The sequence below is a fragment of the Cadophora gregata genome (assembly GCF_030347475.1).
Source record: "Cadophora gregata isolate MNR1 chromosome Unknown scaffold_5, whole genome shotgun sequence".
NCBI classification, from domain to species: domain Eukaryota; kingdom Fungi; phylum Ascomycota; class Leotiomycetes; order Helotiales; family Ploettnerulaceae; genus Cadophora; species Cadophora gregata.
The window spans coordinates 1,578,591-1,603,910 of record NW_026695928.1 but is presented as its reverse complement, the minus strand read 5'-3'; the positions used below and the strand labels follow the sequence as shown (position 1 = coordinate 1,603,910).

The 25,320-nt window shown below is 48.6% G+C and overlaps 9 protein-coding genes across 9 annotated transcripts; 4 read left to right on the top strand and 5 right to left on the bottom strand.

The window, feature by feature from the left end:
* Positions 1–2,643: 2,643 nt before the first annotated feature.
* On the bottom strand, positions 2,644–4,225 carry ONS95_011296 (uncharacterized protein). Its single transcript, XM_058504900.1, has one exon. It carries the CDS (start codon positions 3,994–3,996, stop codon positions 2,755–2,757), a length of 1,242 nt encoding a protein of 413 aa, XP_058359456.1. The 5' UTR covers positions 3,997–4,225; the 3' UTR covers positions 2,644–2,754.
* Positions 4,226–4,469: 244 nt separating this feature from the next.
* Positions 4,470–5,048, top strand: ONS95_011295 (uncharacterized protein; the record flags this gene model as incomplete). Its single annotated transcript, XM_058504899.1, has 1 exon — positions 4,470–5,048. One exon carries the CDS (start codon positions 4,470–4,472, stop codon positions 5,046–5,048), a length of 579 nt encoding a protein of 192 aa, XP_058359455.1.
* Positions 5,049–5,348: 300 nt separating this feature from the next.
* On the bottom strand, positions 5,349–6,441 carry ONS95_011294 (uncharacterized protein; the record flags this gene model as incomplete). Its single annotated transcript, XM_058504898.1, has 1 exon — positions 5,349–6,441. The coding sequence occupies one exon, from the start codon at positions 6,439–6,441 to the stop codon at positions 5,524–5,526; it is 918 nt and encodes a 305-aa protein (XP_058359454.1). The 3' UTR covers positions 5,349–5,523.
* A 1,344-nt stretch (positions 6,442–7,785) lies between these two features.
* ONS95_011293 (uncharacterized protein) lies at positions 7,786–9,625 on the bottom strand (the record flags this gene model as incomplete). Its single annotated transcript, XM_058504897.1, has 4 exons — positions 7,786–8,079; positions 8,139–9,032; positions 9,087–9,491; positions 9,572–9,625. The coding sequence occupies 4 exons, from the start codon at positions 9,623–9,625 to the stop codon at positions 7,786–7,788; spliced, it is 1,647 nt and encodes a 548-aa protein (XP_058359453.1).
* Positions 9,626–13,161: 3,536 nt separating this feature from the next.
* ONS95_011292 (uncharacterized protein) lies at positions 13,162–15,590 on the bottom strand (the record flags this gene model as incomplete). The annotated part of the gene is made up of 5 exons (XM_058504896.1): positions 13,162–13,429; positions 13,481–14,166; positions 14,211–14,432; positions 14,484–15,062; positions 15,111–15,590. 5 exons carry the CDS (start codon positions 15,588–15,590, stop codon positions 13,162–13,164), a joined length of 2,235 nt encoding a protein of 744 aa, XP_058359452.1.
* Positions 15,591–16,239: 649 nt separating this feature from the next.
* Positions 16,240–17,790, top strand: ONS95_011291 (uncharacterized protein; the record flags this gene model as incomplete). The annotated part of the gene is made up of 5 exons (XM_058504895.1): positions 16,240–16,395; positions 16,448–16,811; positions 16,859–17,205; positions 17,257–17,703; positions 17,752–17,790. 5 exons carry the CDS (start codon positions 16,240–16,242, stop codon positions 17,788–17,790), a joined length of 1,353 nt encoding a protein of 450 aa, XP_058359451.1.
* A 978-nt stretch (positions 17,791–18,768) lies between these two features.
* On the top strand, positions 18,769–21,575 carry ONS95_011290 (uncharacterized protein; the record flags this gene model as incomplete). Its single annotated transcript, XM_058504894.1, has 5 exons — positions 18,769–19,201; positions 19,245–19,768; positions 19,818–20,219; positions 20,921–21,335; positions 21,475–21,575. The coding sequence occupies 5 exons, from the start codon at positions 18,769–18,771 to the stop codon at positions 21,573–21,575; spliced, it is 1,875 nt and encodes a 624-aa protein (XP_058359450.1).
* Positions 21,576–23,781: 2,206 nt separating this feature from the next.
* ONS95_011289 (uncharacterized protein) lies at positions 23,782–24,140 on the top strand (the record flags this gene model as incomplete). The annotated part of the gene is made up of 2 exons (XM_058504893.1): positions 23,782–23,862; positions 23,913–24,140. 2 exons carry the CDS (start codon positions 23,782–23,784, stop codon positions 24,138–24,140), a joined length of 309 nt encoding a protein of 102 aa, XP_058359449.1.
* A 298-nt stretch (positions 24,141–24,438) lies between these two features.
* Positions 24,439–25,228, bottom strand: BOS1 (protein transport protein bos1; the record flags this gene model as incomplete). The annotated part of the gene is made up of 2 exons (XM_058504892.1): positions 24,439–25,173; positions 25,226–25,228. The coding sequence occupies 2 exons, from the start codon at positions 25,226–25,228 to the stop codon at positions 24,439–24,441; spliced, it is 738 nt and encodes a 245-aa protein (XP_058359448.1).
* Between the last annotated feature and the right edge of the window lie 92 nt (positions 25,229–25,320).

Genomic DNA, 25,320 nt, shown 5'->3' with positions numbered 1-25,320 from the left:
TTGTCAGTCTCCGCGTTTGCGCAGAAGCTGACACTCGACTGACGTTGGTGGTGTTGTGTTGACGGAAAAGAAGCGGAAATTTACAATTCGAAAGGTTTGTGGGAAGCTTAGTAGATTCTCGAAAGATGATGCCTGATTTGAAGGTGAATATGAGCATCAGGAATTGATAACGGCGCGTGATGGCCGCCTTGTAGACGAGTTCACTTTTCCTGGGCGTGGGATATCGTGAACGAAGCCCAGCCGAGGAGGGGGAGGGAGAGGCAAGTGCAAGAGCTGCCGTCTCTTCTGGAACTTGAAGGAGAAGGAGGCCAGTTGCCATCCACATCCATATCGCAAGCCGGAATCCACAAGACAACAGAACTGGGGAAGTGGGACCTGAATATCAAGATCAAGATCAAGATTCAAACACGCAGTACAGCCTGGCAGCGGAATGCTTATCCTGCTTGTTCCTCCGTGTCCAGCAGGGTGAAGCTCATGTGGCGTTGACTTGATGTGATGGCGTCCACTCATGCACAGTCTGCACATCAGAGTCCTGTACAATGCACAGGTACAAGACAGTACAGCATAGCATATGCTGTGTAAGTGAAGCTCAAGGTCTACTCGAGGTCAACCCTTCATTTACATACACAAAGACTTATTCAGCTGCCAGACAAGTGGCTGACCCTGGAGGGTTGTGGGTACTCGTAGAGACTCGAAAGACGAGCAGTAGGCACCTACCTGGGCCCTCTCAGATTTAGCAGGCAAGGCAAGGAAGAGCAAACGCGTCATGAAATCAGATTCAAAATAGGTCCGAGTTCAAGATGTGAGATATGAGATGTGCCCATCCAAGCCACAGCCTAGGTAGGCAAGGCAAGGCAAGCCCGACTTACGATCAGATCTCGTTCCTACTGATCGCCACAGGAACCCCAGTTCCGATGCCCGCTGCATGCACCTGGCTGGCCATTGATGTAAAGCTCCTCAATTGGTGGTTCCCTACTCTCAACGGGCGAACGGTCATGCAAATGCAATGCCATGATGCTAGATCTGGGGATCTGTTGAGGGCAGTGAATTGAGGGAAGAAAAGGAGAGGGGGAGGGGATCGGCACCATGAGCTGAGACACACATCCATACATCCATCCATCCATCCATCCATCCATCCATCACTGACGGACGGACGGACTCGGCTCGAGCTCCATGTCGAACAGGCCGGGCCGATCCGATTTCAGCCGAGCCGACCTGTGTGGATGCCAAGTACGAGTGACAAAACGTCTTACAAAGAAGAGACACTTCTCGACACCCGAGACAGAAGGGTATTCGATCAACGATTGTTGCAAAGGGTGCTTGCTACGTTCTCCAGTTGGCAGTCTGACGGCTCGTCAAAAGCAAGTCAGCCAACCCCTTGCTTTTTTTCCACAAGCGAGAAGGCCGTGCGCTCAATGTTGACACTGGACTGGAAAATGATAGGACAATTCGACACCTCCACTATTTATTTTCGTGGCACATGGGATTCTGTTTTTTAAGACATCGAGGTCTCTGGATATGGATAGATATTCCAATACAGTAAGAAGTTCTCGAACTAGATCTCCCTGGAACTGGAGGGGCTGGTTTTCGTCTTTAGGACCGGACACGGAACAAAAGTACCTCTACTCCTCAATTGTCTCTTACAAGACCTGCCAGAAAGACGTCACTTCTTGCTTATATTGAGGTTCTAGCAGATCTACAGTCCCGAAGATTTTTCTAGCATCAGGGACGGACCGGAGCATCCGTACGACGATGCTGCTGCTACTCGCTGCTGTGGTACGGTACAGTCCACACTGTCGTAGCCTGGGCATCCACAGAAACCCCGAGTCGCCGATTCAATTCAAAATATTGGTAGAACCGTATGAGTGGTCTCTCGGATCTCTCCAGAGTGCTAAGCTTATATTACAACCAACGGTACACACGAACAATTGAGTCAAGGCCGCTCATTTGTCTACACTTAGGCTAATGTGAAATGTACGCCTCTAACGTCCGCTTCTATTATTTCTACATGCTCCGCCCTCTCCTATGGAATAAATTGCAGTTTGTGATTCTCAGAATAATTTTCCCGCCGCCAAGTTCAACTCGCCACAAATACTGCATCTATCCTTCCTCCCGCTTGTGAGTGGGAGCACAGCAGCGTCAAGTATAAAGGAATTTTAGCCGGCTACACATCGCTTCCCGCTGCAATTTATAAAGCACATGTGCATCCAAGACTCCCGCTGTCTTGTTACAATATCAAGCACGAGGCTGCTGGACTAATGTGCTTTACTTCGTTCCGTCTTAGTCCCAAAAAAGCAGTCACATTGTGCTGAAGTGTGCTCGCCGAGGTTCGAAGCTCAGGAAGATCTACATGCTAGAACTGCTGAACTGTCGTGGATGGGTTGTATTTAGTGGAGGGGTCGAAGGCCAGCAGCTCCTCACATTACGTGAGAAGAGGGTCTGCTTTAATTCGTGCCAGGCTTCAGACTTCTAAGGAAGTGGAATACAAGAATGGCAATATCAGACATAGCCTTAATAGCTACTGGTCCCACAAAAGGAGGCCTTTGCCAGGTTCATGTAAATGCGCATTTGCTGAAGCTAGACTCAGTTATGCCGTTTTTATTCACGTTGATCACCGAGTGCCTGCAGCCAAAAAGACCAAAGATAAACAAATTAAAGCTTTTGTTCTATAACGACTCAAAGCTAACATTGTACAAATCTTCATCGAGAAGTACTCATCTAATATGATACAGATTCAACGCTCAGATCCAATTCTCACTTGCCGTCCTCACACACCACAGCCACAACTACACAAATATCGTCCACCTTCCCACCCCTCCAATTCTCATGCGGATAGTACTTTTGCACCTCCCTAGCAAAAGGTCCATCGACCCTAGTATTCATGCTGGCCGATTTGGCCTCACTCGTAATACCTACGGCCAGGAAACTTTGCAGGCTCGGGATCTCCTCTGCACCACTCTTCCCATCATCTGCCATAATGAATTGAGGTAAGCTCTTACCCACACCCACTCCACCATCACTATGTTCCCAAGCCCTGGCACCCAACATAATCTTGGAGACAATCCTCAAAATATCCTGGCTGGACAGATTATCCCAAACGCCATCACTCGCAAAGACAAGTACATCGCCATGTCTTAGCAAATGCTGCGAAACATTCGCATCCTTCGGGAAATCGCAGAGCTGCTCCCCTCCAAACGCAGCAGCCTGAGCAAGCACCTTCTCCGGCACAATCGACAGCTGATACGGCGTATTGAACGCATGTGTTTGCGGCTCGGAGTAATTATGAATCGCATTTAACCTCAATTGCACAAACCCCGAATCCCCCAAATTCGCAACCTCCAGCCCTCCATCCCCCCTCGCAACAGCAACACACGCCGTACTCCCGCCCGCTCTGACCGTATCGTCTTTACAAATATCCTCATACCCGCGCTGCATAAGACTCCGCGCGCCCAAAGGCGGATTCCATTCTTCGGCTTTGTGAGTATATGCTGCGTGCGCCATGTAGTCGCAGATCCCGTGCGAGAAGTCCGCAGGGTCCACGCCAGAGTCGACCCAGCCTCCTACGCCGTCTGCAACGCCGAAGGCGACATCTGAGCTCTCTCCTACGCGGCTGACGAAGAAGGCGTCTTGGCCGCTGTCTGGGCGGGTGCGTTTGTCTTTCCGGCGTGCGCGGATGCGGTTATAGGGGTTGAAGTTGAAGACGTTGGTATCGGGGTTGTAGCGCCGATCTTTGGCTGTGAAGGAGGCGGCGATGCCGTATGTGAATTTCGAGGTGGAGAGAGAGGATCGCGAGGTCGAGAAGGCTCTGCGAAATGCTTGTAGAGGTTGGGGAAAGTGTTGTTTTGAACTGATGGAAGATTGTGATGGATGTGTAGAGAATGGCCGAGGTTTCAGGGAAGAATTCTCGATGGCAGGTATCGCACTGCATTTGATTGCCGCCAGATGTGAAGAATTTGTCCTACATGCTGTGACAGCAACTCTCTCAAGAGAAATCATCGTTCTTTATGTATTTTGGGAGGAAGGATGCGAAGCCCTAAGGCTCGCTGAAAGAATTGGGTAAGAAGTCAGACTGCTGCCACCATATTTCCAAGAATCGGCGTTTCAATGAGGTGTCTGAGAGGACTTAGAACGAATTGTGATTGATAGTTGCTATGTTTGGTGTTCTGGTAATGTCCTGGGAATCTGGTTGTGTCAGCTGGATAGGATTGAAATCCGAACAGAGTACTCTAAACTTTACGCCAAGGTGTTCCAATCGTCATTTTGCTTTTCCATCCCTGCTCGGATCCAATTCCGCCTCGCAACCCCTTGCACCCACATATGTATCACTCGACCTCGGACATCCAAGTCAGCATCAGCTTGATCTTCAGCCTCGTCAGCTGGTGACCTTGACAAGTACAAGTCTTCGTAAGTTTCCCACAGAAACCACTGAAATAGTATCAACGGAACTAGACCAACAGTTCTAACAGATCATGGCGCGAACCCTTCCCAAACCCACGGTAGCCGCCATCGAAACCGCCATTCAAATAGCTCAGGCCCAAAATAAAGCACCAAACATTCCCGCCATCGCGGCCGTCTTCTTCACAACCTACGAGACTGTCAGCCGAATCCGACGTCGCCTCTTGAGATTCGAATTCACTGGTGTCGACGAGCGTAAACGCTCCGGCCCGAAATATCTCAAGTCCCAAAACGAGGAAGCTGTAGTGAACACGATCCGGCTCTTTGTCGAAGCTCATCCTGGCACGGATCAGAAAGCCGTGTGTTATAAGTTGGAGGAAGTGTTTGGCGTGAGATATAGTCAGAGTACGGTTAGTAATTTGATGAAAGTCAGGGGAATCCCGCATAAGAAGACGAATAAGTTCTATAAGAAGGCGAAGTTGGTGTCCACGCATCCGAATGGCATGATTATGCCATTGCCTGAGATAATGGAGGATAGGACAAATGTAATAGAAGGTGTGGTGTCTGCACCGTATGTGAGTCCATATGCAGGACCAGTCGTAGCTACTAGTAGTTCAGGCATTGAAATATCGCCAGCAATGCAATCAAGTTGAAAATCAGTGCAATGAGATCCGGATCATGATAAAGGGCTTTGGCTTTTGACGCTTGTATTTTTGCACCTGTACCTCCAAGATTCGCTTACATGTCTTTGAGGAGTTCTTGTCACTGGGTACTAAGTAGAACCAGATCAGATGCCCAGACCATAGTTGCATGTTGCAACTAGTGGACGTCGCTCCTTGTCAAGATCCAGTTCAACAACTAGCACCTCTGCTCCATTGCTCCTGGCCTATGGCATTGTATGGTGCTGAGCTATATCATACAATCAGGCATGCATAAAAGGGGGATACACTGTAGTTGGACAAATATAGTGTCCATTAAAACTGTTCAAGAAAGTGGGTATCTGTAAACCAAGAGTAGCATATAGATACAGGTACGCCTTCCAATGCAACCAAAAATCCCACCTGCCCATCCATCTCTGTCAAAAGAGTGATTGCCCAGCTCATCCAGACCACCCGAAATCCACAATCCTTAATGCACAAGCACAACCGGCTTTCCCTTCTCCCAGCCATCCAAGCTCTCCTTGATATTAACCCAATATCTCAACCTAACCGCCTCCTCCTTCGCCCTCCCCAAATCATCCCCCTTAAACGCCCTATCCAACACCCCCTCACTCTCCTCAATCCTCTCCTCATTCACCCTCCTCATCTCCTCCAGCTCCTCCTCATGCCCTGCATTCTCAATCTCCTCCCTCGCATCCAGCACCTCCATCAACAGCTCCGGATCATCCACCTTCGCCGTCTCGTCCTCCGCGACGTCGATCCCCCGCAGACTGAGCAGATATTGTGCGCGTAGTAAGGGGTTCTGCAGCGTTTTGTAGGCTTCGTTGATTCGTGCTGAGGTGGCTTCTGCGCGGGTTTTGAGGTGCTGTGGATGCCGGTCGGGATGGGCAACAGCTTGGAGCTGGAGGAACTCGCGCCGGAGTTCGCGAGTGTCGATGTGGAAGGGCCCATTAGGTGGAGGGCCTGAGGGGAGGGTTTTGGGGAAGAATTCGTAGTGTGTTTGGGGGGTTAGGTTGGATTGTATGGCGTCGTCGGCGTTGGATTGCGGAGAGGTAGAGGATGAGGTTTGCCAGCGTCGTTGGGATCGATGCTGTGTATTTGAGGTAGATTTATTCCTGTTACACGCTTGGCAGATTGGTAATGTGAGCTGTGAAGTCCTAGGAAGAGTTGTCGTGAAGTTTCTAGAGGGGTTCGAATTCCGCACGACCTGCCGCCGGAGCGATAGTGTAGAGCGCATTCTAGCGTTGGGCCTTGCTCGTGGCCCTGTAGCTGTTTCTGGGAATGTACTTCGAGATTTAGGTTTGGGTATAAGCGTTGAGGGGCTCTTGTTGAAGTAATTGAGTTTTCGAGGCGAATTGTGTATTTGATCTTGAGTCTCGGGATACATGACGTCGCCTCGACGCCGAGAGCGGCCGCTCGTGACAGGGGTAGTATCAACTATTTTGCCATAACTTTTCAATCTCATCACAGAAATCAAACAATTGGTGATTAAGAAGCGGCTCGCTATCAGGATAAGATTTCTATACTTCTCAATTGGCTGTGTTCGCCAGGAATTTCATCCGCACAGCATTTCCAAACTCTCAATTTTGCCAGTCTTGGCCGAAGAATAAACTCTATGTTCAGCAATTTTCTGATCATTGAGAATGGCGTAATCGTGACATTCTCGAACTCAAGCAATCTGAAATATGGTATGATATAAGCATGCCACAGCCAGTTTCGAGATATCTTCAACTGACTCCACCCAGCCAAGCTCGCCTAGGCCCTTTCAATAACAAGTGCATTGGGTGTGAAATCGATCTCCATCTGCCAGCTGAAGCGGGAATGGCTTGGAATTCTTGAAAACCCAAGTGCCGTTGAATACTCATTCGAGTTTCGAGTTTCATCCTACCTTCTTTATACGTTCCACTCATCAGTACCTCCTACCTCCTCCCTCCTACTGCTGTCTCCTTGTCCCTTTGCTCCTTTCCTCCTTCCCTCCTATTCAATCCGTAAACATAAACAACTCCATCGCCGCATGCAACACTTAACCTCCCAAGAGTTTATCTCTCCAATTATGCTCTTCTCAGGTTCTCATCTTCAGTTGCCAAGCCAACCCGCGTTAATTCTTGAAGGTGGCATCGAAGGATATTTCCCTGGAGTGGGATGGGTACTCGGGATACTCGGATATCGAATAGTCCCTTTGCGGGTCTTCGCTGCTATTCGTGTACGTATGTTTTGTTTAAGCACACGTCTGGCATAATTACTGTGTTGACTTTCGCTTGTTGGTGATGATCCACATTTTGTTGGTTTGCCGTAGTTAGCTGGATCGAAAAGCTATGTAGAATCGAGTGTATCGCCAAGGCGACCGACTTTCAGAAACTCCACTGGTATATTTAGAGAAAGATGTAAACAGAGTATTAGATTGATGAAGAATGCTGAACCTGAAATATCTTAGAGCCCATTTCCACATTCAAGGGCAGGTATTCGCTTAGAACTTGGCGTCGTGGCAAGAGGGATCTCGATGGAGAGATTAAGAAAGTGATGGGATGGCAATCACAACAAAAGACGAGGTTTGCAGAGAAAAAGACATAACGATATGTGCAGTAACAGGTTTTTATTAATCGTTCCTTCAATTATACATAATCATCGTATCGCTCGAGGCTCGAGCAATCTATGCTCAGCCATCCATTCCGCTCCATCCACTTTCACACCCTTCGCACCAAAGCAACGCCTCATACCACTTCTAACACCCTTAGTAGGTTCTCTTCTCAATATCATGCTCAACAACGGGCTTGTCATCAGTGTGACCACCAACACCCATCGCCGACGCAAATGTCTCGTGAGGAACCCACTTGGCAGAAGTACGTGGGGACGACTCCTCCATCATGCGGTCGACCTGCTCAAGAGAAAGACCCTTGGTCTCAGGAACCAACAAGTATGAGTAGACGAAGGCAGCAGTGCAGAGACCTCCCCAGACGAAGAAGACGGAGGATTTAAGGTTGCCGTGCTCCTCACCAACCATGTAGGGGGTGATGACTGCGATGATCTGCAGAAATATCGTTAGAAAGGTGTTCACAGAATGGCAGACGATGCGAGGCAACTTACAGTGTTCCAGAGCCAGTTAGAAGCAGTGGAGAGACCGACACCACGGGAGCGGATGGGCAGAGGGAAGATTTCACCGATGAGAATCCAAGCTCCGGGACCCCAGGTGGTAGCGAAGAAGAAGATGAAGATAGCAATGAAGGCGATCTGGGCGTTGACAGCGGAGATGTTGTCTGCGATTGGGTCACCGTTGGCATCTGGGTGGGTGTGGTTGAAACCGACGCTGACACCGATGATGGCGACAAGGAACTGGCAGATCAACATGCCCAATGCACCCCAAACGAGGAGGGGACGACGACCGAGCTTCTCAACAGCCCAGAAGGAAAGAGGGGTGGAGCAGACGTTGACGAGGGTGAAGATGAGGGAGATCAAGAAGGTGTTGCTGATAGCGCCGGTGGATTGCAAGAATGGGGTGGAGTAGTAGAAGATGAAGTTGACACCAGTCCATTGTTGCATCATCTGCAGAGAAGTTCCCAAGATGGTTCGGCGGACATTGGAGGATTGCTTGAAAAGAGAACCCTTGAAGCAGTTTGCCCAGCTGTCAATGAAGCCAGCACTGGGGATGACACTTCGCTCGTACTCCTCGTTGGCGATAATCTCAGCAAGCTCATTCTGGATGTACTCGGACTCGGCTGGCTGACCACGGAGTCTTTGCAGAGATCTGCTGGCATCTTCGAGTCTGCCCTTCTTGACGAAGTAACGTGGGGAGTCTGGAAGGAATAAAAGACCACCGGCAAGGATGACTGCCCAGGCGAACTGGATGCCGATTGGGATACGGTAAGACTCGGGGCCGGTCTTGTTCTCGCAGGCATAAACGACGCAGGAAGCGAGGAGGAGACCAATGGTAATGCAGAACTGGTAGCCTGCGACGAGAGCACCACGGACTTTCTTTGGGCACTGGGAATGCTGTTAGCTTCGCAGCGTGAGGTGAGGCATGTGACTGAGACTTACAATTTCAGACATGTAGAGAATGACAATGGCACTCTCAAAACCGACTCCGATACCAGCAATGACACGACCACCAACGATAACACCAAGGGCACTTCCGCCAACACCAGTGAGCATCTGAATGATAACACCGATCATGTAGATCACGCAGCCTCCAATGACAGTCCATTTACGTCCAATTCGGTCAGCGACATCGCCAGCGATAATAGCGCCAAAGAAAGTACCAGCAGAGAGGATAGAGACGATCAGAGATTGGTGGGAAGATTGAAGCTTGTCGACGCCAGGGCCCTCGATTAGGCGAATGAACTCGGCGGAGCCATTGACACCGTTGATGTACCCAGAGTCATAACCAAAGAAGATACCACCGAAAGAGGCGAATGCGCAAAGGAGGTAAGCTTTGAGAGTGACCTGTAAAATGAATTCATGGTCAGTAAGCGTGAACTTTGTAGGGTGAAATCAAATGGCGTTTCGTCAGGAGCGTGACTTACAGGAGCCTCGGTATGCTCGATGTTGTCGGTGGCGTGGAGAGCGCCGCCTGCCATTGTGAGAGATGATAGTCCAGTCCACAGACAATCGATTACAGGGTGGTAGGTTGTTCTGGAGTTGGAAGAGACCGTCGATCCAGCAGTTTGGTGAATGTCGAAGGTTGGCTTGGGAGGAAACACAAGAAACCCGGCGATCTGAGGGGAGGGGATGGGCGTATTTAAAGAAAAGAAAACAACAACAGGATCGCTGGCGGCACCGTACAGCCGTCAATAAAGTTGCCGGGTCGGTGTCGAAGAACGTACAGTAGGACGAGACTGGCCGAGGTCAATCCGCGATTCACCAGGAAGGTGATCGGGGAAAATGGAGTGAAAATGGAATGGGAGGAAAATCAGCAACGAGCACGAGCTACCAGCCAATAACACAGCTTCTGGAGCATGGGGACGCGGGGATCTGGAGGACGTGACACACAGGGATGCAAATTGTGCATGCAGACGGCGCTTTAGTGCGCCTTAGCGCTCTCTAGAGTGCGGCTGCAGCTGTGTTTAGGTGTGAGGCAGGGGCAATTAGCAGGAGTTTTACAGTGCTAGCCAGATTCTAGCTCCGACGAGTGGACCAGAATGGCCGAGATGACAGTAGCGGCGTAGGTAAGGTAAGGTAAGGTAAGGTAAGGTAATGACTGAGATGGGGTGGGGCCACTACTGTACTGGAGAGCACTGGGGAGCACTGGTGGACTATGGGCAAATACTTGTTCCGTACAGTACAGTAGCGCCGCCGGGTAAGGGTTCGAGCTGTGGAGGGGAGCGAGGGGAGGACACCAAGCGAGCTTATGTTTGGCCCTGGCTCGCCTGGCCCGATGAGCCCTTGACTGCCCAGTACAGTACTTGTACTAGTAGTGCCCAGTCCAGTACCACTGTACCACAGTGAAGGGGCAAGGCTAGGTTCGCGAGCAGCAGTGGTGCAGGCTGTTGAGGTGAGTAGACAGTTCTGCAGTACTGTAGAGTACAGGGCAGGGCATAAATGCAACGCAGAGCATGTAGCATGCAAAGATCATCAACCATTCATTGCATAACAACGCAAAGCAACTTAACCAAGCTTCGGATTAGATTCCCCTGCTCGTTCGTCCGCTTCCCTCGGGTCCAACTCCCCTCCCTTTTGCCTCCCCTCGACCCCTCGACCCCTCTCCCCATGTCTCTTCTCCTCACCCCATCCGGCCAAGTAAATTTAGTAGTTCCAAACCTTTGCTTCAAATCCAGCACGCTTTCTTTCCATCCCCTCCCCACTTCTGCTAAGGAGCCGCGTTAAGGCCGTGTGTGGAGACGAAGGCGGGGGCAGCACGCTGGCATCGCGTCTCTATCCCTCATTCGACTCCTCTGATCACCTGGCTGCGTGTCGGCGGCTGTAAGTGGACGTCCTCAGAAGGCTCAGGCTCAGATCCAGCCAGGGGGGCGTCGCGCGACCGAGATGTGTCCGAGTGCCCCAGGTGGCTGGCCTCGCTGGCGCTGCTGGCCTGCAAGAGCACATGGCTGGCCGTTTGCGGCGCCATGGGGATGGATGTGGTCAACTGTGGTGCTTAAACTGAGTACAGTAAGGTGTGGGAAATCTTGGTCGGCGCCGGCCAATTGCCGCTCGGAGAGATGCACCTAATCGCATTTAGCTGCGATGCGTCGACCGGGCCAGGCGAGCGAGCGCCAGGATCTGCTCCCTAGTAGAGTATCGCTACCATCAGGTCGGACCGAAAGAGACGCACCACACTGCCCCCCTGGGCCCCCGTCGCTGAGTTGGGCCGAGAAGTCAGGAGGGAGGCCACGCCCAGAACAGCAGTCAGGACTCAGGAGGGAGTCAGGAGCTGGTCAGGTTTCTATTACCACCTGGGCCTCTTTTCTGGAGTGTAGTGTGGTGTGGTGTGGCTGTTTGCAGCGCTGTTGTTTGAAGTGAAAGGTGCTCGTGGTCGATGTTATGTCTCGCAGTGAGAAATCGTGCGGTAAGTGGCTGAGCGGGAAGCCAGCCCTTGGCTGGACGGTGCTTGTGGGGTCTCCAGCTTTGCAGCCATCTTGACTCTTGTCTCGGTGCCACCCCAGGGCATCCTCTGTCAGGCATTCCCTGTCTTCTGCTTGGAAACGCTATTGGCCACCTCGACGGACATGCATTCCGGGAAAATGTGACCAACTCGAATCAAATCAACGCAAATCAAATCAAATCAAAAAAAAAAAAAAATGGAATCAAACTAAACCAAGCCAAAGAATACTGTATTAAGATGAAATAGAATATGAAGAAATTTTGAAATGACCGTTAAGACAGCCAGCTACCAACCAAGAATTCTAGAACAAATTGCACTAGCTTTGCTACCTAGCTAGCCTTTTGCTTGCTGCAGTGTCATGCGACTGGCTTACTCGGTCCAGTCTTTCCAAATGTGTATATCAAGACGTTACCTTCAGTCAAGCCAACAACCAGGGCCTCGGCCTTTCTCTACTCTCGTGGTATTTGAATTTGGAACACGCCATGCCATGCACGACTACAACTCTGACAACTAAGCCAAGCAGTCCAAAAAAGTCAGAAACGAAAGCGAAGTCCACAACGGCCAGACCGAAATCGAGACCCAGACTTCAAACCTCCACCAAAAAAAAGGCCGCAGCCACAGCATTAACATCAGCATCACCAACAACGTCCCAGCCGGCATCTCCAACGGCTTTTTCAGAAACCCAATTTCCCAACATCAACATGTAAGCGACGCCGACGCAAAGCTCCCGAAGAACAACCGCTCTCTCGTCCTCTACTTTGCCGCAGAGCTCTTGCAGACGAAAAGTGGACAAACTTCGGCTTCGGCCAGTACTCGGTGAAACGAAAAAACAAAACGCGCTTTTCCTAAGCCCAGGAAGAAAAAATTTGATGATGTGGAAGCGCCCCGTTCCATGTCTGAATATGAATGAGATGTGGAGGGAGTGGAGTTTCTGGTGGGGATGCTTTGAACTCTTGGGATCGTTACAGTACCCGACTACCCGGGGAGTCAATCACAGCAATGCCGTAAGAGATCTAGGGTTTCGAGTTTTTGCAACGCCTGGACACCCATTCTCTGTTTCTGCCTCTGCGGCTCTGGTACTCCTAAAAGTATTGACTGAAGTACAGAAAATTTACGCCGCAAAGTCAACAAGGAAGAAAAAATTTCGCCAATCGCTCCGACTTGTACCGATTGCCCGAAAAGTGGACCGACAACAACACGATAGCGATCTTGAAATCATGCCCAAGACAATGACCAAGTCTTGGATTTCCGGCCAGTGGAGACAGGCATAATCTGATGTCATGAGTTCCTTGATTCCTGGTTGTCCTTGTTTCTTATGAGCAGAACTTTCAGGGATCAGCTCTCAAGTCTCATTGAGGGACTTCTTTCTACATAGTTAAGTGACTGGGTAGGAATAGAAGACTGGCTATGAGTATAATGGGTATCCCGTCTCCATTTAAAACTATATTTGCCTACACAAAATGCCCTAAGTACGCCATATTTGGTATCCCGAACGCCTTTGTCTACCCGGCCATGAAGCCCCCAATATATACACGTTATGTGCATTGCAGGTACAAAGGAGACTCTTCGTTTCTCTCACGAGCTTGAGAAAGCATCGTGGATGGCGTCTCCCTCTTCAGGAGTTACGCGGAGGCCGAGAAGCTCGAAAGCCAGGCCGGCAATATCAGGTTCAATGCCTGATTCTAGAACGAGGTCGTCCTCTGAGAAGTGCAGCCGCGAGAGGCAGAGAATGTATTTCTGCGTACCGCCTGGTATGACTGATAGTTTCTTCTGCATGTCGAGGTTCTCGTATTTGGTTACTAGGAAGTACAGTAACCGGAAACCCAAGGTTATGATACGTGCACTGGACTCGAACTTAGCTATGCTCGGTAAATTCGAGGTCGTCGGGACTTACCTGTCCTTTCGTCCGGATTTGAAGTCGTACAATGTATCCAGCTCGTCACTTACAAGAGATACCAGTCTCCCAATGAGGAGATGATTTGATTCCATGATACTACAACAAAATGGAGAGCGTGTCATTGCAATCATGAGTTGGAGTGTTCGGATCCGGAGCTGAAAGATGTCCTTTTCTTTCCAATTCTCACTTATCATCTTAACTGCAGACTCTCTATTATTAACCAGCAATAGAGTGACTGGAGTTTCCACAAGGTGAAAGCCAGTTTTGTCCAGGATGTGATTTGTTTGCTCGGCATAGGTCATCTCAGTTGGCAGAGCGCCGAAAGTTTCCATAGTGATGCTCGTGGACAAGAGATCAAGCATAAGATTGAGATCTGTAGGACCTTGGTTCGTGCTGAGCATGAAGAGGACAAGATCCCAGCGCATCAATTTCCAGAATCTCGTGATATTATCTTGGTCCGACATGCATCCTTGAGCTGCAAGATACAGTAGGGACATGCATGCAGTGACATCTATATACTTCTCATGAGGCCCTCGGGACTTTTGGAAGCGTTTTATAGCTACTTGGTCAGCAGTCAGTTGAGCGACGGGTAGCAACGAGTCAATAATATGTGTCGCAATTGAGGAGGTATCGAGTTCAAGAGCAAATGTCAGCATATCTATAAATAGATATACAGGGGCATACTACGATCTGTCAGTAAAGATATGCCGTTGATGAGATGACCTACGTGATCCTCTTTTGCACAATTCGCCCAGATGGCAATGAGAAGCTCACAGAAGTCAACTTCAAGATCTTTAGAAGATTTCTTGAATCCGAGCGAAGGAATCTTTCCCAATATGATTGCTTGAAATGACTCGTTGGGAGCAGATGGATAGTTGTGCTTTCCCAACTCTTCAAAAGTCCGGAGGCCATTGCTTTCAACGCGGTGGTCCAGCATCATTCCAAGAAACTTCGCATTTAGTCAGCTAGCATTCAAAGGAGGGACACTCCGATTACTTACGTCAAACCGACCGTCTGGAATGCCCAACTTTGCTATAAGGCCTTCGTCAAGTAGAGGAGCTGGAGGACCAGATTCTGTGGATTCCTCGCTGTGTATGACTTGCAAAGCACTGGCAGGGCTCTCAGCAGCCTTTCGTTTCCGTTTTGCCGGCTTAGAAGGAGATCCTGCCAATCTCTTCTGGAATTTGGATGGGGATATCTTTGATGGTGAGACAATCTCAATTTCGTCGTCGTCAAATCCATCGCGATGTGGGAGAGCCTTCTTCTTTTTAGGAGTTGTGACAAGATCGACTCCTTTCCTTTCAGCTTCCCGGGCCTTATTCAACTGACGGACTCGCTCTGATTCCTCAGCCAGATCTCGCCTGATGAAATCTCTTTCCGTTGCAGCGTTTCTCTCGGCGATACGTGCAGCCTCCAAAGCTTTCTGCTGCTTTGCAAGCTTGTCCTCATCCAGCTTTCGCTGGGCGGCCATTTCTCGTTCATATTGCTTGACAGTCGTCTCAAATTTACTCCTTATAATCGAAATCTCTCCCGCCTTGGCGTTGACATCGTTTTTTAGGGCATTTCGTTCCTTTGTTAACTAATGAACGTTTCAGTATGCATCCAGAAAAAAGCAGGGCATCGGTACCTCTTCAATGATGCTCTGCAATCGCTGCACTTCTGAACTAGGCTGTGACGAAGTGGCACTGCCATGTTCTACCCGCAGGGAATCATCTTCAGGTACAACAAGTTGAGGCGGGTACCGATTCGGCTGAGAGAATTTAGGAGGAGGATTGGTTCTCTTTCTATTTGGTAGGATTGGACTTGGAGTAGGATGTGGTTGAGGCCGGTTTTGGTCTCGAGGTGGTGGTTGACCAGAGACACTTCGATTGGGATAAGATGGCACCAAAGGTATAGCCCGTGACTGGTCAACTACCACGGCATTATCCAGGTCCTCGTCGTCGAAATCATCACCGTAATCGGATGAAGGAGGGGGTTGCGGCAGAGCTTGGGTCTGGGCCTGGGTAAACTGAATGGCATTGTTCTCTAATTCTTCGAGAGCATCTTGCGGAAGAGTGTCGAGATCATCGTCCCCGAAGAAACTGTCTCCATCGTCGAACCCGGCCATGCCATAGATCCTTCATTGGGCAACATTGGTGTTTGGCGGGTGCTCCTTGCTCGGCTGGATGTTCAAACAGACGCGTTGGTTGATCGCGAATTGTGCCAAGACCTTCGGCTTCGGAAGTACCAGTTATTCCGTGCAGAGCAGATTGCTGTACCCGAGTGTACCAAATTTCATTTCAACCATGCAGAACCCTGCTCAAAATAGGTACATAGGGGCTATTTCTATGAAAAAGATAAAAGTTGTGCTCTTGATTATCTTGCGTTGCGTGAACTCACAAACGTTTTTCTAACCAACGCGTGAAACCCTGTGCACAAACCGACGCGACTCGAGAACTTCACGAGCAAGCTTGGAACCCCTAAACAGGCGGCTCGGATACGTCAGCGGCCCAGCTTACCTTTCACTTCAAAGATCAACGTCTGCTGCCAACTCCGGACAAAACACCACTCCTCAGCCACAGACTACTCTGCTTTGCCAAATCTGCTCTGTTGAGCCCAGTCTGAGCTTGACCGTCTGCCTACTTGCGGTATCTACTCCATGCTTGCACGCAGCACATAACACCATCTCCAAGTTCGCAATCCAGATCTGGCACACATCTGAATTGACGGAAGAGAGGGAATACTGAAGCTCGACCACCAGCACAAAGACTAGCATCATGGCTAAACCACGTCGCGGGATTAAGTTCAACCACCGGAATGGACATAGTTCTGGCGCAGATGGGCGAAGGAGCAGCTTCTCGGATATCAGTGAAGCTGCATCAGAACCAGGTTCACCAACCATGGGCAAAACTGGCGTTGATGGCGCATTGGATGTAAGAACTGCAAAGTTTCGTAGATATGTTTGCTAATCATTGCGACCTTCAGGTGGCCCCGGTATCCGAATATGAGAAGAAAAAGGCAACTTTTATTACCCGGTCCATATGGACTTTCGTTATGATCGGCGCGTTCTTTGGAGCAATGTTCATGGGCCACATCTACATTATTGCTATTGTGACTGCGGTACAGATCGTCTCTTTCAAAGAAGTTATCGCAATTGCAAATGTTCCCAGCAGGGCGCGACGATTGAAATTCACAAAGGCATTGAACTGGTACTGGTTGGCCACCACCATGTACTTTCTTTACGGGGAGAGTGTGATTTACTACTTCAAGCATATTGTCTTGGTGGATAAGGTGCTACTGCCATTTGCAACACATCATAGATTCATAAGCTTCATGCTCTATGTCATTGGTACGTGTACCAACGTGGTTGAGAGCGCAATAGTTAACATATTCCAGGGTTTGTCTTCTTCGTGGCCTCGCTTCAAGCCGGACACTACCGATTCCAGTTTACTCAATTTGCATGGACTCATATGGCTCTATATCTTATTGTGGTACAGGCTCACTTCATCATGAACAACGTCTTTGAGGGGATGATATGGTTCTTCCTACCTGTCTCATTGGTCATCTGCAACGACATCTTTGCCTATATCTGTGGTATCACTTTTGGCCGGACGCAGCTCATCAAGTTATCACCCAAGAAGACGGTCGAGGGTTTCGTTGGTGCTTGGGTTCTCACAATCATCTTTGGAGTCGGCATGACCAACGTCCTCATGCGTTACAAATACTTCATTTGCCCTGTCAACGTAAGCATTCCCCACTGAAACCCGAAAGCTTGGCTAAATAACTCCTTTTAGGACCTTGGAGCAAACATCTGGACCGGACTTCAATGTACTCCAAATCCGGTCTTCCTTCCACGCCTTTATCACCTTCCGATCTGGTTTCCCTTCGTCCAATCTTTCTATATGGCACCGATGCAAGTTCATATTCTGGTATTTGGCACATTCGCTTCTCTAATCGCTCCATTCGGTGGCTTTTTTGCGTCCGGCCTGAAGCGAACCTTCAAGATCAAGGATTTTGGTGATTCAATTCCAGGCCACGGCGGGATTACCGATCGTATGGACTGCCAATTTATCATGGGGTTCTTCGCCTACATGTACTATCACAGTTTCATTGCGATCTACAAGGTGTCTCTTGGAGGTGTCATTGAGAGTGCGATCAACGGGCTCACACCAGAGGAGCAGATGGAGCTGGTGAAAGGAATAAGCAAGCACCTTTACAACCAAGGTGTTATTCCTGAAGGCGTAAGTCAAATAATAGTACACCCGCTTCAAATTACTAATGACGTCCAGGTGTTGGATTGTATGAACCTCGCCGTCCGGAGGAGATGATCAAAAGTTCTTCCATTACGACTGATGATATTTCGAACTTGACTTGGCTTTCATGTATAATAAATACCCTTCTCTTCCACACATGCCTATAATTATTTGGGTTTTTTCCCTTTGTTTACTTGAGGCACGTTGATGGATGAATATTGGGAACCCTGCAGCGACATTTTTGTGGTTGATGGCGAGAGGCACTTTGGTTTCTAGCATTCCGAGGAGCGAGCATGCAGTTGGGAATGGAATAGGATGGGATGGGATAATCTCTGCTGAAGTTGACGGATTTCCAGTGATACCTAATGGCAAATAAAAGCAGTAAAAAGAAGGACGCAGAGCTTTGGAGTGTGAATCACGTCTTCTCCCTACGGATGATGGTATTCCTACGTGTGAGCATGCAACCTTTACAGTTGAGTTAACAGATTCGAATGATTAGATCTACATAATGACGGACGTTCAATGGTAACTGTTTGTAGATTGCTATTTTTCGCCTCGACCACAATCGCCAACAAGCACCAATATTTGCACTGGTAATGATCAATTCTGAGGACGATAACGCCTCGAAAAACTTGCAGAACATCCTTTAAGTACATGTCGCCTGCGGGAAAAAATATGAAGAGCACAGGATGGCAAAACAAATTCCACCGGATGGTGGAAAACAAACCCGCTGAATGGAGTTGCTCTTTGTGGTCGGATTTGCTGGTTTTGATGCTGTGCTTTGCCTTTCCCGTTTCCCAACAAGTGTCTATTGAGCTGTCATCGTGTGGTGCTTTGGCTTGTCGTTGATTTTGATTGCGTTACGAATTTTTGTTGCTGAGTTATCGGTCTTGAGGGGTGGCACTTGCCTTTCCGCGAGGTCAAAATTGCTAACTTGGTTTATGAACCTGCCAGAACTTACTCCAGCCGAGGCTGTACTCCTTATTTAATGGCATCCTCTCTCACCAACCCAAATTACTTCGTTGATTCCTCAGGACTGAAAATGAGAGCACCATGATTTCGAATTTCACCTGGTGCTTGATCTTGGCACGAGCCTTGTGTTGTGTGGCATCTACAGCACCTGTACTTCCTCCAATTCATTACACCATTTCTCGGCGATCAGGCAGCTTTCCTGCGCCAGATACTGCCAACCTCACACACCTCCTTCAAGAACTAAAAGTGGTAGAGACCCGCTTCAATGCGACTACTCGTGATTTCAATGGCAACAAAGTTGTGCGGAAACCCAGACGGGTTCATGGTACTCAGGCCAGCACAATTCTGCTTGGAGAGGTAGGAAGAGAAGGGAACTGGTTTGCGACCTTAAGAATGGGAGAGCCTGTACAAACCGTGGACATGGATCTTGATATGCTGACGGCGGACTTTTGGGTGTTGAGTACAAGCAGTTCGAAAGGGAGTTGGTTTCTAGATTTCAACAGCAAGACCTATGGTTTGTTAATCTATCACCATGGAGAATTGGCTAATAATCCCAGTCGATTCAGAAGTACCTCTTTCCTTTCCGACATGTCGAGGGCCAACAGACGTGGTACACTTGCCTACAGTACAGCGAGCAATTCCTGTTACTTTTGCTCATTGTAGACCTGCCAAACAATGGCTTCGAGCTCTTCTCCCTTCCGGATCATATCTTGGACTGGCTTCTTCGGCTTCCTTAAGTCAGACTAAGGCAGACGGATTGTTGCAGCAGCTATTAGAGAAGAAAGCGGTTGACATGCCGATATGGTCAGTGCTGCTTATTAACGGAAAGGAAGGAATCTTCAGCATTGGGGGTACTCTCGCTGCTTCAGTGAGACAGGTTGAGAAAGAGACGGACGAGATGCTGAATCCTGGTGAGCACGACGAGACGAAACGAGATACATCTAAAGCAATAGTGGAAGACGATACGAAAGACTGGAGATGGATGAAGGTGCATGGCGCAGAAGGATGGTGGCAAATTCTTATGAGAGGAATTTGGATCGATGGGATGAAGATGCTGGACAATCAACCAATCGTGCTAGACGTTAGTGGGGATTGATGTGCCGATATCCTTTGATTCTGACGCACCACAGGTCAATACACCATTCATCGTCGCACCACCACTAGCAGCGCGGTCATTCTACTCGTCTATCTCCGGTAGTAGGCAGTTATCTCCTCCATTTGACCAATTTCATGCATATCCATGTTTTAACCCACCGAAAATACACTTTGAATTCGAACAGTGGAACGTTCAAGTATTGAAGGGAAAGAGAGACAAGGGCACCTTTTCGCCGGGGGGAAGATTCTCCCTGGGAAGAATGGCAACAGGAAGTGGATACTGCATTGGTATTGTGGTTGAATCGAGGATGGGTGTTGGAACAGCTCTCGCTTGGGGAGAATCTGTATCGACTTTTAGTATGGATGGAGGCAATGGACTTGCTGATGTCTGGATCATCGGAGAGCCGTTCTTTCGGGATGTTCAGGTTGCCTTCAACGTAAGTCTCCATCTTAATATTTTAAAACATCCCTGACAATAATTGACAGTGGAAAGACAAGAAGGTTGGTATGCAAGGGGCTTGACAGATAATCCACATTTAGAAGTTCGGTCTAAAACAAGTACTTCAAGCTCTCAAATTCTAAACTAGATTAAAGAGAATTTGCGCATATTTTTCTGATGTCAAGATGTCACATGCACTCAACAGGAGAGTTTTACAAGGAGGATGCGAGGTTCCATATTGTCGAAAGCAGGATAGTGGGGTTGAAATGGCGCTCATTTAGATCTCATTTTTGGTCTAATTAAAGTCATCTGGTGTAACGATCGCCCAGTTACTCATTGCATTAGTCTAGATAGCTGTTCAAGCCTTCCCATATCAGCTCTGGGCCAGTGACGGCAGCACACTAGTAGAGGCCATCCGCTAGATCTGCTCTCGATACACATATGCCGAGGCACACCCTCCTCCTCTTGATACATTACAAACCTAAATCATGTTATTTTGGAACTTCTGATATGTAAGGGACAAAGTTAAGCTCACTCTCTCTCTCTCTCCCTCTCTCTCTCTCCCTCTCTCTCTCTCCCTCTCTCTCTCTCCCTCTCTCTCTCTCCCTCCCCCCCCCCTCTCTCTCTCTCTTCTTCCCACGACAAACAGAAGGTCCACTTCCTTGCCTCTACGAACAATTAACAATGATCTCCCTCAAGTCCCTCTTCCTCATCGCCACAACTGCTCTAGCAGCAGCGATCCCCTTCTTCCCTTCCGCACAGCTCATTTACAGCGATCTTGTAGCCCTCGACAACAGCGTCCTAGCTCTCAAATCAACCATCCAGTCCTACACAGGCGGCCTCCTCACCGCAACACCTATCATCGGCGGCGTAACGGCTGTACATATCGCAAACCGAAAAGCGTATACTGATGCTTTGCTCATTCCTAATGCCACGCTCGCAGATTCACAGATCATTGTGGACTTTGTAAGTGCGACCCTGGCGAAGCATATCCCGGAGTCAGTGGAGATCTTGGAGGGGAAGAAGAGCCTGTTTGAGAAGGATCAGTTAGAGGGAACAGTATTGGATAGTTTGAAGCTGTTGAAGTATGACCATGATAGTTTGAGTGCGGCATGTGAGTAAATATTCCCCTTTGCTATATGTCCTGATCTAAGCTTTGAGTTTACTTCTTCGGAGGATGGAACCTCCACATGATGATATAGACAAGGGATAGACTATCAGCGCTTTTATAGTCTATGCTGATTTTCTTCAAGTGGTGCAGAAGATTGATCCTATAGTACTACCGCAAGCTCAGGTTGCCGTGAAAGTTATCGATGATGCTTTGGATAGCGGCGTTGCGACATTCTCTTCTTAGGCTTAGAGTACGAATGAATGTGTTACTATTAAATGGGATGTGGATAGTAACGCACATGAGGCTATCAGCCTTTAAAGGTCTTGGTTTCGTCGGAGAAATGATGCACCGATTCTCCTATTGTTTCCATACAGAACATACCGGTAATCGAATTCTGGGCATGGGCGTGACGCAGTGGAGTCTGATGACCAGTAGAACAGTATCCAAGGAATTCACCGAGACTTGAGGTATAAGCTTAACATATAAGTTAGATATCCCTTGTCTCGCAATAGGTGGTAGACAAGGAAGATGGAACTTGTGACCTGCATTCTTAAGCGAAGATGCCAAGAAAGAACAGTAAACAGAGGAAGTTTCCTGCTTCGCGTACAGAAGGCTCTCGGCATTTGCAAGAAACTTGGCAGCATTGTTTTCATCTTAATGTATCAATTCTCCGTGTTGAGGCGAGGTCAGCAGAATGAATAGTGTCACACACAGATAGTGATTTCTGCAGCTGGAGATAAATTAGCACATGGTCAGGGTAGAAGGAAGTAGACGGAAAGTTACTAATCAATGCTCAGCCGTTCCTCTTGCTTTATAATTGTCCTTGTGCTTTAAAGAAGAGTCAGTTATTGACAAAGAGCGTGAAACCGTTAAATTCGTTCAGCTTCACTTCCCCATCTGCTCACATGGTACGTAGCAGGACATGCCTACCAATCCCTCAATTAGGTAGCTACCATGCCTTGGCCCCGCTATATAGTTTTCAACTATACTATACCTTGCTCTGCAATGGACGATTTGTCCAAGAGAGCCTTTGCCATGGACCCGAAGAAAATGGCTCAGAGGAGGAATTTAAAATCATAGAGGACAACTTGGGAAAACCTTCTTCCAACGACAACTCGGCTGCACTGACAGATCTTCCCTTCATCATCTCACCACTCTCCACTTTTGACATGTAGAGCAATTCTTTCAAATACTTCACTCCACCTTGACAGATCCACCTGAATATTCTCACCGCCATCGGCTCCCACGATCCAATTGTCGGCACCCCGACCGAGCTAAATACCACCTTCAAGAATCCAAACAAATTTCGACATCCATCTCAAGTTCAGAACAACCAAGGACATCCAATACATACCCCAAAGCAGTGATTCGTACTTTCTTATCACCATTGAGCATCCACTCATCCAATCCGGGACACAAACACAAGAGTTTGAACTTTGAACTTTGAACTTTGACAGATGCACGCACCATAAAAAAAGAGTACCACTGAAGAGATTGACAGGTGTGGATGGACTGCTGTGGAAGTGTGGAGATGGGCTGCACGGCACTGACTTGGTGATGCAAGATGATGATCTGATAAGATTGCTTAGAGTTTAACGACGGAAGTAGTTGGTGTGCCGAGGATTAACCTTGTTCTTTAACTTCAAGCTTATCCCATCTTCTTTTGTTGGTATGTGGTCAGATGTTGGGGAAAGCTGAAAGTAAGAAGACGAGAGTTGCCATTTAAAAGGTAGAAGAAAGCATGAAGTGAAATAATGAGCCGAGAGGGACCGACGGGTGAAACAAACGCTTTTACCTCCTTCTCTCAACAGTAGCAATCTTTCAAGTAACTGCCGGGCCTTGAAGTGGAATGAGGGGTGATCACAAGGTGTCAACATGAAAAGACCCTCCATTCAAGGCTAAGCAGGCACACGGCGACAAGCACACAAGTCTAGGCTCGAGGATAAAAGCTTCAAGTGGGGTACCGATCATCTGTTCTCCATTTCCGCTAGGAAAATCTAGGTAATATGTGCCGCTGCCCATGCAACGATTGGGTGACAAAGCTTCTCTTCTGTTTCTTGCGTCGAAAGTACATAGCTAAACCTTACCATAGCCTGCTATAGATAGGGCCGAATCTCCGGTTTGGCCAGTCATCTGGTCTGGTTGCATGTTTGTATTTTATCCGTCTCTTGTGAAGCTTTATTCCTTGTACTCCGATGAAGGAGCATGAGAACAGCGCTACTTCTATTGCCGGAATGGGCGGAGTAGGTATAAAAGACGTGATTCCTGCTAGATAATGTAATTTTGCAATCTATTCTCTAGTCCATTCAACTACTTCTCTACAAGTTGCTATTTTGATAGACTTCGTGCAAATAAGTAAGCATACAAGCTTGTAGCTTAGGGATGGTTGTTAGACCAAGCTGCTAACTGACATGCAGCTCTTCAAACATCTCCCTGAACAATCATCACTATGCAATTATCAACTCTCCTCTCCGCAGCTTCACTGCTCTTGACTGCCGCCGCAACTGTTATTCCGTCCACCTTAGTAGAGGTACGTCTTCATCTAATAATCTTTCCAAATATCTCACTAAAACTGCCCAGCGCCAATCCTCTACAGCGCCAATCGACACAGCACCACTGCTCTTGGGCTCGTGCCTAGCAGTTGGGACTTGCTACTATGGTGCTGATCAAAAAAGCTGCTACACCGCTGGTTGTGGCAACCAGTCCTTGCTGGGGAGCATTTGCTCTTGCAATGGTGATGTGCAGAAGGCCTTGACGGTGCAACTCGAGAAGGGTGAGAAGCTGTGGCCTGTAAAGTGCCCGTACTAGGAGTAGTTGGGTAAAGGTCATTGTGGCAGATGGGTCAGGACAAGACTGGGAGGTGCTCACTCGAGTCCGTAGGAAGGATGTGTAGCGAGACGTTTAAGGAGAGATGATACCGAGAGATGTAGCAGCCGAATAACCAGAAACTTAGGATGTGAGCTGAGAAGCATCTATTTCATACATGCACTTCTGAACGCAACATCTGCTGGATTGCTTCTCCCAAGAACGCCAAACGCCTCGCTGTAAGTTCCAAAATACATGCGCATCTCGTCCGTATCCCTCCTTTCCGACCCGTACGCGACTCTCATCGCAGGTAGTGTAGCACTAACCAACAGAAGCCGAAGAAGATTACCACACCCGCCCAGAATATCCACTTGTCCTGCTTCGCCCTCCTCTCAATCATACGTATCGTGTCTCCGCTCACCCCCAATGTGTTCGCCACACTATAGAGTCTCTTCTGAGTTCCCTTCAAAATCTCTCTCTGCTGGCCTAAATCACCCAAGACTGCTTGACCTCGAGCCAGATACTCATCCAATGCCGTATGTGTGGTTGCGAAGAAGTTCTGTTCTCTTAAAGCATGGTTCTCCCTTGCCTGGTCTCCGGACTGCATACTCAGGCTCGATTGTCCACCTTCTTTAGGCGCCCATGGAGAGCCGACATTTGCATTCGCTGCGACAGAGGCATTGGAGTATGGGTTGTCTGGCGTGGCAGTATGATGTGGCCTACGTCCCAGTAATTCCTGCCTGTTGACGCTACTCTGCACGTCCTCATTCTGCAGCTTCAACTCTTTGAATTCCTCTCTGAAAGATTGGAGTTCCGCTCGAAAGGATTTGAGACGCTCTTCTGCTTTCTCCTTTTTCGAAGGGTTGAGCTCGGATTTGATGAGTTCGGCGTAGGAGTCGAGAGTTCGTGAGAAGGAAGTCAGGGATGCTGATATTTGGCCGAGGAAGGAAGGGGATAAAGGTTGACCTGATGTTGGAGAAGACAGATCGCGTTTGAGGGATGTGGACTGCTTAAGTGCGGTGTTGAAGAGGGTGTTCTGGAATTTGGTTAGTTGACTTGGTCTTCATCGAATGTTGGACGGACCACACCATCTTGTGAAAAGAAGAAGCTCACACGGAGCCTGTTTTGTAATACTGTATAATGGGAAAGGATGAGGAGCAGAAAAAAGAGTATAGCTTCCTTT

Bases quoted from the DNA above. Each gene is read 5' to 3' on its own strand.
- ONS95_011296 (XM_058504900.1), bottom strand. From the start codon at position 3,996: ATGATTTCTCTTGAGAGAGTTGCTGTCACAGCATGTAGGACAAATTCT.